This window comes from Nannospalax galili, unplaced genomic scaffold (assembly GCF_000622305.1).
Source record: "Nannospalax galili isolate Female #2095 unplaced genomic scaffold, S.galili_v1.0 scaffold819, whole genome shotgun sequence".
NCBI lineage: Eukaryota > Metazoa > Chordata > Mammalia > Rodentia > Spalacidae > Nannospalax > Nannospalax galili.
The window spans coordinates 2,187,856-2,198,884 of NW_008343717.1; the positions used below are offsets into that span (position 1 = coordinate 2,187,856).

General features: G+C 49.7%; 1 protein-coding gene across 1 annotated transcript; it reads left to right on the top strand.

Moving 5' to 3' along the window:
* Positions 1-1,036: 1,036 nt before the first annotated feature.
* Positions 1,037-4,820, top strand: Rax (retina and anterior neural fold homeobox). Its single transcript, XM_008840033.1, has 3 exons — positions 1,037-1,325; positions 1,593-1,846; positions 4,320-4,820. The coding sequence occupies exons 1-3, from the start codon at positions 1,037-1,039 to the stop codon at positions 4,818-4,820; spliced, it is 1,044 nt and encodes a 347-aa protein (XP_008838255.1).
* The last annotated feature ends 6,209 nt before the right edge of the window (positions 4,821-11,029 follow it).

Below are 11,029 nucleotides of genomic sequence, written 5' to 3' on the forward strand. Positions count from 1 at the left end.
TGGGGTCATCTCATAGGTGTGAAGTGGGGACGGAGTAGTCCATCACCGTGGTTCAGTTAAGAACCCTATCCTTTCAGGATAACTCTCGAGAAGAATTTCTTGTGAACCCTGAGATCTTCAGCATTCATGGCTTCCCACATCGGTCACTGGTTCTACAAGCACAGATGGCCCCACCACCGTTTGGGGTTCCCGCTGGACTGAGGGAAGGCTGCCTGGGGAGAAGGTAGGCACAGAGTAGTTTAAACAGACACAAGCAAAGACGGGGAGAGGAGTAAGGGGGAGGAAGAGGAAGAAAAGAAAGAAGGAACACACACACACACACACACACACACGAACGGTATTTGGGACATCGAACCACAGAAACTGAGAGAGGAGTATAAGATGTGAAAACGAGAAGAGATTGTGGTCAGACTTCCAACGCCTGGGTGTAACTGGAAAGCCTTCGACTGGGCTGGGAACTTCCGAGTGCCGTCGGGCAGGCCAGCTCTGCGGAGGAGGTAAGCAGGAGAGCACAGGTGAATCCAGAGAAGGGACAGGTGAACCCTGGAAAGTCAGTCCCACTGAGGCAGTACTCGGGTGAGAGAGATCGCCCGCTGAGGGCGGGGAGGCGTCCCCTCCTGTCGAACTTCCTATCCCCAGTACTTGGAATGTGTTTCTGGCGTTGAAAATGAATGAAGATGTCAAGAGGAAGGGCTTCCCGAGTGCCAGCTAGGACCCGAGGCGGACCGGGGGAAGGACCCGCCCCTCTATAGGGGGAGGGGCCGAGGGAAAGGACTGGGACCCGGGGAGAGAGAGGAGGAGCCTGGGGCGAGCGAGCTTCTGTCTTTTCGCCCCCGGAGTCCCCGCTACTCTGAAGTCGAACTTCCAGCTGCTGCAGCGCAGTCCAAGCTCTTGCTTACCTCCAGAGCTCCAGCGTGAGCAGCCGTGCCCGCTGGGCTTGACATTGGTCCGACCTGTCTTGTGCCCATTCTAGAAGTACACAGTAGAGAAAAGCCGGCGTCGAGCCTCAGTCTGCAAAGCGCACGCCCGCCTCTTCATGCACCTGCCGGGCTGCGCGCCAGCCATGGCCGAGGGGAGCTTCTCGCTCGCTGGCCACCTGCTCCGCAGCCCAGGCGGTAGCACGTCGCGGCTGCACAGCATCGAGGCCATCCTGGGGTTTACCAAGGATGATGGGATCCTAGGTACGTTCCCAGCAGAACGCGGTACCCGGGGCCCAAAGGAACGGGATCCGAGACTGGGTGCACGGCCTGCCTGCCCTAAGGCTCCGGGAGGAGGCGCAGAACCGTCCCCACCGCCAGTCCCGGGGCTAGTGCCCGAGTACGAAGGTGAGTGCGCAACCCGGCTCTCAGGCACTTGGAGCGCTCTGCAAGAGGAGAGCACCCCTTCCTTAACCTTTAGATAGGCTACTGGTTTGGGGTTTGGGGGCTGCCCAACTTGAGATCAGAAAAAGCTTAGGGACCCCTTGCAGCTTCCATCCCGGATCTCCCCAGGCCAATTCAGGCTCCACCGGTAGCCAGGGACTGCAGGTAGGTGAAATCGCCTCAGCGATGCTCCATAGCGTGTCTCTGACCTCTGGGGCCTCTTCCCCCAAGCTTCTCGCCCCTGCTGCCCCAAGGAGCCAGGAGAGGCACGGCCGAGCCCCGGGGTGTTGGTTGGACCAGCGACAGGCGACGCAAAGCTGTCGGAGGAGGAACAGCCCAAGAAGAAGCACCGACGGAACCGCACCACTTTCACCACGTACCAACTGCACGAACTGGAGCGAGCGTTCGAGAAGTCCCACTACCCTGACGTGTACAGCCGCGAAGAGCTGGCCGGCAAGGTCAACCTACCCGAGGTTCGGGTCCAGGTAAAGGTCTCAGATTGATGGACCGGGACCTGGGAGGGTCAGAAACAAAACTGCAGCCGGTGCTTCTTTGGATCCCGGGCGTGGCCTTGTTTAGGACTTTACCACCACAGTTTGGCTCGCTCAGAGCTCAGGAGCAGCGTCTAAGATCTTCAACTTTCTCCACGTACCACCCTTCGAGGAATATAATTTATAGAAAAATGTACCTTTGGAGCCTCCCTCTTTAAAAAAGGAAAAGTTGCAAATGTCTTGGGAGACTGAGAGGTTGACAGTTCATTAGATGCAGTCGGGGTGGAGTTGGGCTGTGCTGGGCACAAAGTGAACTGAAGCATAAGAGCAAGGGCCCTGGGGGCAGCTGATGGAGGCCCCAAAAGCCACCCTTGTCACCAGCTGTAGAAAATGAAAACCTCTTTTCCTTGAGAATGGTGATTGAAACTTTCTGTGAATTTAAGAAACTGACTTTTCCTTCTCTGTTCTACCTCTAACCAACCTTCACCCTCCAGAAGACCTTTTCATTTTATTGTGGAGAGGTTTTTTTCTTTAATTAAAGCTGAATTATCTTTAATCCTCAATCATTAAAATATTTGGAAGCCTTAAATATTTGCTAGTCGTCTGTGAAAAATCTGGGAGGACTTCCAAATTGGGGGAGTCTAAAGAGGCCAGAGAGGGAGACACTGGAAACCAATTTCAATGCGTTTGAGAGGAGGCGGAACTAAGATGGAGTATTTGTGTGTGATAAATTGGATTTCCAGGCAGTAAGAATACTCGGGAGTCTGGGCACTTTTAGCTGTGTCTTTAGAGTAAACCTGGGCAAGTTCCCGCCTTTTGTCTTTGTGCTTGGGTTAGGTTGAAAGTAAAAGTCATGGTTTTAAAACCCCAACTCCCTAACATAATTCAGGATTAACTAACCAAAGACAGTTCAGGTTCTCCTTGTTCAGAACTGTGCATCTATAGATTTCATTAACGGCTGGAAATTGTAGCACTTATTGTCTAGGGAGGAGAGAGGGATGGTTAGGAAGAAGGAAGAACTTAAGATGAAGACAGGTATCATCAGCCGCACAGCCCTAGGTAATGGATCCATACTGGACTAGAACTGATGTTGCAGGGATGGAGCAGAGAGCCAGGGAAGCTCAGGAGGAGAACGTTTCTCTTTTTCTACTCTGCAAATCTGTCTTCTGGTGGCTGAGTCCTCTGACAAACCTTGTGTAGAGATACTTAAATTTTTGTTCTCTTTTTCTTCCAAGTTTGAGATTCACACATAGTTGGCCCTCCTCCACCCAGCCCAGATTCTGGGTTTCTGCTTTCTGGGCTCTCCTATTGCTAAGGAATCGCTTTCCCCATAGGTACTTGCAGCTATCTCCACACTCATAAATATAACCCTGGGGCCACCCGTTTGGCCAAAGTTCTTTCATAATCTTCATTGAAAGAAACCGACTCTCGGTTTTGCTTATGAGCAGGATATAGTGGTAAAACACTGCTGGCATTCTTTCTGGTGCTTTATTATCAAATCAGTAATGGAGAATCCAGAGGAAGAAACAATAGAGATCTTGGCAGGGGCTTTTCCTATGTGAAAAAGAGGGGGGGGGGATCCCTTGTACACAACATTCCCTAACATATAGGGAGAATGGCAAAGCTCCATAATGTGAAAATAGATACAACACACTTAAACAACTGTAGTCTTTGAAAGCAATTTATAGAAGTCCCAGAAATACTAAACAGGTACCTATGAAATAAAGATGAGAATTTATTAGAGTAACAGTTGAAATATACATGGGATAAAAGAAACCTGTTTGCTTTTATCTACTTAGCATAACCAGGAATCTGCAGAAACAATTGCACTTTAACATGTGCACTGCCAACATGCAGTATACTTATGTTTATAATAGAGAAAGGGAACTAGTGAAACACAGAGGGGCTGAGGCAAACACAGCAATAGAGACCTGCACCACACAGCGAGCAAGGTCCCAGACTGAAGTGTCAGAGAGGCCACCACCCAAGAGTTCCCAGAAGTTTGGTGAGATTTGCTTTCAAAGTCCTGCGGTCTAACTGCAGGGTTAAATTCACTTTTTCCATTTTCCCTGAGCATCTGGAAGCAGATATAACCATAGCCAAGGGTGAGATACACAGGAGAAGGGGTGAGGATGCTTTGAAGGACTGGAGTGAGACTGGAAGACACCCACACCAGGGAGGCAAGAGAGAAGGAAAGAGACAAAAAAAAAAAAAAAAAAAAAAAAAAAAAAAAAAAATAGAAAGAAAATGTATGCATAAGAAAAGAAAAGAAACAGGATGGAATCAAAGGTGAGGGTTGAGGAGGGACCAAGGAGGTAAAAGAAAGCTCTGACTCCTTTTAGCAGTGGAATACTCAGTCCCAGTGTTCTTTGGGGATAGAGTGGGGTCAAGCTGGCAAGCCGGCTCTGGGCTGGGATGGCACTCCAGCTTGCGCCATAACCAAAGGCCTCTGGGCTTCCTCTGGCAGGTGTGGTTCCAGAACCGACGGGCCAAATGGAGACGGCAGGAGAAGCTGGAAGTGTCCTCCATGAAGTTGCAGGACTCGCCCCTCCTCTCCTTCAGTCGCTCCCCACCGTCGGCGGCTCTGGCCCCCCTCGGGCCTGGCCCAGGCAACGGTGGCGGACCTCCCGGGGGCGCCCTGCCGCTGGAGTCCTGGCTCGGGCCGCCGCTGTCCGGTGGGGGTGCCACGACCTTGCAGAGCCTGCCCGGCTTCGGGCCGCCAGCGCAGAGCCTGCCCACCAGCTACACGCCGCCGCCGCCGCCGCCGCCGCCGCCGCCGCCCTTCCTGAACTCCCAGTCGCTGGGCGCGGGCCTGCAACAGCTGGGGCCCCCGCCTCCCGCCTACCACTGCGGGCCCGGCTTCGGGGACAAGTTCTCGCTGGACGAGGCGGACCCGCGCAACAGCAGCATCGCTGCCCTGCGTCTGAAGGCCAAGGAGCACATCCAGGCCATCGGGAAGCCCTGGTAGGCCCTCTAGAGGCGCTGGGGGACGTGCTGGGAGCTGGCTTCGAGCCACGTGCATGTGCCCCGGGGGCACCCCTTTCTCTTTCACGGTCCTGTCCGCAAGCATCCGCCCAAGGGACACTGGCACCTGCTCCTGACGCTCAGGGAAGGGCCAACCTTGAGGCCAGCGGAGCTCCAACCTGCTGCAGAGACTGTGGGCCCTGCTGGTCACGATGCGCGCTTGAGCATCAGAGCCTACTGGCCTAGGGAACCAGAGATCTTGACCTTGTATGTTCCAGGCGGAAAGAAAGGAGAGTCCGAAAAATAGCTTAGAAACTGTTTGTAAACTTAGTTTGGAAAATATTTTGGGGAAAAATTAAAGTTTTCTGTATTGGATGTAATATTAAGCGTGCTCTCGGACTGCGGAGAGAGGGTTAAGGTAGGGATGCCGGGAAGCCCCGGTTATGAACCCCGTGCACAGGGTGGCACAGGAGCTCCTGAAAATTCTGGGGACTCTGATGTAGTAGAGAATCGTACCGGTCCAGGACGGGGCAATTCACTGTCCTTCCCAGGTGCTGACGGGCTTGTAGGAGGTCATCAGTCTACAGCTTAGCTGCCTAAGTCTTCCCACGTTTCTTTTTTTATTATTATTATGCAATAGCCGGGCTGCCATTGCTACTTTGACCCCAGTACCAAACGTGTACACCTTCCAAATTGACACCGAGGAGTCCCTAGACATCTCCCCTTTCCAATCTACCTTGGCCGTAGGGCCCTCTCAGATTACTTCTAGTCACTGACCTGGTGCCAGCCCTTGCCCAGAGTGATGAAATTGGTTCAAACACTGAAGCCAAGAGACTTTTTTGACTCCTCGGGCTCTCTTCTCTGCCCACCTCGCTCTGCATCCGCCAACCTAGAGTTGGCGCATAAGATGCGCCCCAGGCCTCAGAGCTCGCAAGGAGAGCCCTTGCAAGGAGGGCTCTTCCTCGCCCACGGCTCCTGGATTGCATCTGCAGTTCTGTGGCTGTGGTGCAAGGAAAGAATCCCTGGGTCTCCGTCAATTTCAGGCCACTATGTCACCCGTTGACCCTGGAGACTGGACCACTGTCCGTGTGGCATGGGTTCTTCAACCCCCACCCCGCTTGTGCATCCGGGAGCTTGTGGCTTGGAGCTTTAGCTTTGACCAGTTGCTGTTCGTGGGTCCCTAGCATATTAACGAGTCTCTCCAGTTCCCTTTCCTCTTCTAAATAGACCCTGGCTCTCCAGGTGTGAAAGGCAAATGGAATCACCGCTGAAGGTTTTTCGTTACCAAAAAAGGAGGTGGAAGGCATCGCGCCAGTTGTGGCAGTTCCTCTGGCTCAGCAGGATTCCTCAGATGCTCTGGGTTCTAGACACTGACTAGGGAAGTGGGGAACTATCCCAAGGCTGGCTGTAGGAGGGCAGTGGCAGGATTCAGTACTTGCCCTGTGGGTCCTGAGATGCTAGGGCAATGTATAGTCAGAGCTGGTATCCCCAGATCTCCCCAGAGTAAATGGTAAGAAATAATTGTTTTCTCCAAGATGTAAGGAATAGTACCTGTAGGTTCCCTCCAGGGAATGATAGCAGGTCTTAGCAAGAAAAAGGAGCATTTGTACAATGAATGTGCATGTCAGCTTCTTTCAGTTTGTCCTACCTTCTATTACATTCTTTAATGTCCTAGTTTTAAATTTATTTGTGGGGGGGGGTTGGTTCTTATATGGAGGTCAAAGGACAAACTTGTGGGATTCTGAGGTGACGCTCAAGTCCTTAGGCCTATATGCTAGCACCTCTGCCCACTGAGAGTCTCACAGGCCTATGCCCTAGTGTTTTGTTGTTGCTATTTTTTTTAAGATTCTAATTTTATTTTATGCCTATGGGTGATTTGCCAGAATGTATATATGTGTACTATCCGCATGCCTGGTGCCCACAGAGGCCAGAAGAGGGTGTCAGATGCCCTGCAACTGAAGTTAGAGATGGTTGTGAGCCACTATGCAAGTATTGGAAATGGAACTGGAACCTGTGTTCTCTGGAAGAGCAGCAAGCTCTTAACTGCTGAGCTATTTCTTCAACCCCATGCCTTAGTTTTAATAGAAACAGTTTATTTCCACTTCACTGACCCCAGCTCAATTGTGCTTGCTTAACCCACCTTCTGCTAACCCCCATTCCTGGACATCTGTGACCATGCTGGTCCCACCACCAGCATCTTCTTCGATGTTCTTAGTTCATCTCCATGAATATTCTGTGTCTCCTTTCTGTTGTTTTTTACATGCTTCTTTTTTCCTTTAGTGACTGTGGAGAGCTTACTCCCAGGGTTTCTTAAACATGCACTGTGATCATGACTGGACTGCCTACTCCAGTTCTGTTAGGCAGCTTACTCAACCAATGTGTTTAATTGGGGTTACTTACAGAAGCAGGAGTAACTTATGGGCAGCTACATCTTTGAAAAACTCTCTCTCAGCAACTGTTAACATACTTGGGGAGGGACCATGGGCCCTTGTCATCCCCACCCCACGGCAGAGAGTTAATGGGCCCAATTTTGTGCAGGTCTTCTGCAAGTAATTATAGCTGCTGATAGTTCAAGAGAGCAATTGCCAAGTCATACCCAGAAGACAGTGTCCCAACAACACAAATAGTGTAAACTAAGACAATATCTTTGTGCCTCAATTTCCTCTTTTATTAAACAGGACCAATTGTGCCTTCCTGATAGGGTTGTTGTGGGGCCTGAGTAGAGGCAATTCTCTTAGAGGAGTGAGTGCTTGTGCATGAGAGGCCATCAGTGACCATTAATATTTGTAATATTTGTGTGTGTGTGTGTGTGTGTGTGTGTGTTATGGAGCTTGAACATGCTAGATAAGTACTCTACTACTGAGCAATAGTCCTTTTCAAGGACTTCTCTCTGAAATCTGAGAATGGGTTACTGTTAGTCCTAGAGAGATGGCTTAGGAGAGCATTCATTCTCCCATGAAACTTTATGGTAGAGTAAGAAGGGGCAATCATAGAAAATATGTTTGGGAGGAAGAATGGAAAACTAACTCACAGCCCTGAGCTCTCCTTATTTCAACTCCTAAAAAGAGCTTGGGAATTGAGATCCTGAAGGGTGGATGCTAGTTGTGTGTGTGTGTTGTGGTTCCTTCTGGGAGATTTAGATGCACCCTCATCTCTTGGCAGTTCTCAGATCTAAGAGTGGAAGATTTACTGGCCACCATAGGAGCAAGGGCACAGGTGGGACAGGAATCCAGTACTTAATTGGGGGTGACAGCAATTTGTCACAAAGAGCACTAAAACTCCAGGGATCTTGAAAACTTGAACCAAGGCTCAAGTTCAGGCTACAAGAATGCACTTGGCAGGTCACAGAGGCCCTGGCCAAGGTGGGGCAGTGGGCTTCCAAATTTGAACTGCTGGCTCTGGGGCTTGGGATTGATAGGTTTCAGTGACCCAGAGAAAAAGGTCTCCCCGGGTAGGTCCCCAAGAACTGGTGTCACCTAGTTTGTGAAGCTTCCATAACAAGACTATAGGTTTGGCTCTAGGAGGCCATTAGTGTCTAAAGGGAAGCAAGAACCAGTTAGGAATGGTCTTACTGGGTTCAGAGGAAAAAGGCTCTGTGCCATTCCAAGCATTGATACCTAGGCTGGCTCCAATCAATCAAAGAGGAAGGCCTTGGAAAACCCTTCCCCACCCCCACCTTCCTGTCTCCCTCCCCTATTTCCCTCAGTCATCCCCCCATCCCAAAGACAAGTCTCCTCTGTCCAGAGAGCCCAGTCCTGCAGGTCCATACAGCACTGAGCACTTTTCCACTTTGGGTCATGCAGTTGGCTAGAGTGCTGAGCCTGGTGGGGTGGAGAAGAATGTGTCCCATTGGACCACTTGGAGATATGGAGTCATAAGGATGACTGCCCACCCCAACCCCCAACTGTGAAGACCAGGGTTATGGATATACACTGCACATCATGCCTCTCAGCTTCTATTGGTGGTGCCTGCTGCCCAATTTCTCTCCAGGTGTAGGCTTCTTCTAGTGGCAGGTCTTCAGAGTCTCAAGGCCCAGAGGGCAGCTATGAAGTAGAATCCCCCTTGCTTGGTGTCCTGGGGGTTCTGTGCTATGGCTTCATCAGATACCAGGCAGTACCTATCTTGGTTTCTGGCACTGAGAACCAGGTCTTGGCCTGGTACATCCTAGCCTGTGATTGTAGATGGGGTAGTCTGGAGTGGGTGGGATGGGATTAAAGGGACTGGGATTTGACCAGAGGTTGGTATAATAAAGTGGGAACACACTCTATTATTCTAAGCATTTATTTAATATTTGGAGATATGGGAAATGTCAAACTAGGGAAGAGGGTCCAGTGTGTACTCCACCCTCTGCTCAGTTCATCTAGAATCTGGTAAGGTGGGGGAAGGAGTGCCAATCTCCCTCTCTAGGTGGGTTATTGAAAGTCTCTGCAGCAGCTGCTCTAATCCAAGCCCATGTGTGCAGGCTTCCAATCAGCATATACCTCCCCCAAATAGTGTACAGTAAGGACCTTCAGACTGCAGGCCCTACAGCCCCAGGCATCTGCCTTTGGTGATGTTCCACTCATCCACCCTAGTCTCCTAACCTCACTTCCAACCTCACCCATCCCACTCCTTTGGCGCCATTGAAAGTGTTGCTTTCCACCAACACTCCTGTGAAGGGGAAGGCTGAAAAAGACTTCCAGGGGAGACAATATTAATTAAAAGAAGTGACTGTCCACACAGGTACTGTATCAACCAGCCTGAGAAAGGCAAAGCAGCCAGCACCAGGCAGGGGTGCCCAACTCTTCCAGAGGCCGGTGTTATGCTTTGTAGCCAATGTCATTCCCTTAATTGAGGACCAGTTCTTAATAATCTGGGCTTAGCTTGTTAACTGTACAATAGTGGGCAGAATTAATGACTCATTAGCAATTAATTCCTTAACCATGACACAATTGCTCACTATAAAACCTCTTTCCTAAAACTGGATTAAATCATCTAGATCCTTGGCTATGAAGGCTGTGGCTCCCTGCTGCCTTGAACAGGTCCCCTTCTTAATTAATGGCAGGTGGAATGGCAGCCACCCAGGAGGTGGACAATCTGTGTTTGGGTCCTGACTACAACACCCTGTATTCATATGGCCTTAAACAGAGCACTTCAGTCTCACTTTAGCACCGCATGTCTAAGCATCTCTTTCCATCATCCCTCTATCATAGATTTGTAAAAGCTCTCCAGCTCTCTTCTGCTGTGTACTTGTTATAAAGTAGGCAGGTGTGCTCATGTTAATGGGCTCTGAATGAATTGTATATGGGATGCCTTCCTGCCCAAAGTGGTCCAAGAAGGAATTTTCCCTATTTTAAGCATTAACTGGACTCTACAATCTCACTTTTAAAGAGTTTTAAAATTGTTTTTATTGGCCCTGGTTGCTGAATTTTTGTTTTCTTTTTATTACTTGCTATTTTTTTCCATCCGGTCTAGAGATTTGGGGAAGCATGATTGACATGTATTGATAAAAATCTCAACACTCAAAGAACATGGGCCTAAGAAGGTGAAATAGGACCCAATTGTTCAGATTTCCAAATGCCCACTAATTTTCTCCATCTGAGCACCCCATAGACAACCCAAAGCAGACTTTTGGGCTTTTTCTTTGTTAGCCTATGGTGTCTAGTAGGGGCAATGTACCCCCATTATAAGGTAACTCCTTTTAATCTCTTTTTATATTGTATATGTATGTACTTTAAGAAGCTCCTAAGTGGTAGGTTTCCATATGACTTTTCCTAAAGGCCTTTAGTGTTAGTTAACCCTCCCCATACTCCTTCCCATTCCCCACCCCATTTAACCCTTCTTATATCATTATTCTCCTCTCCCACTTTAAATCACTGCTTTCTATCTTCCTTCCCAGGAAACCCTACCCCTACCCCAGACCCCCAGGCTGTTTACTAGTTTTCCAGACTGCTGGGCAAACACTCAAAAACTCACAGTAATGGTGATAGCATGCACAAACCCTTGTAAGCATAAGCCAGACAAAATCCCATCACAGAAGTGGCGAAGTGGAGAAGGCCCACCCTTAGCTGAGGAACTATTGGCAACTGATAGGTGCTGAGAGAGGGAGGGTCCATTTTCTTTAAGTGTGTGATACTGGGTAGGTTAGCCAGGCTCCAGTGGATAGATGCACAACTAAGGGCATTTGCAGACACAAATTTGATTTGATAGGTCTTAAAAAACACACACACATAT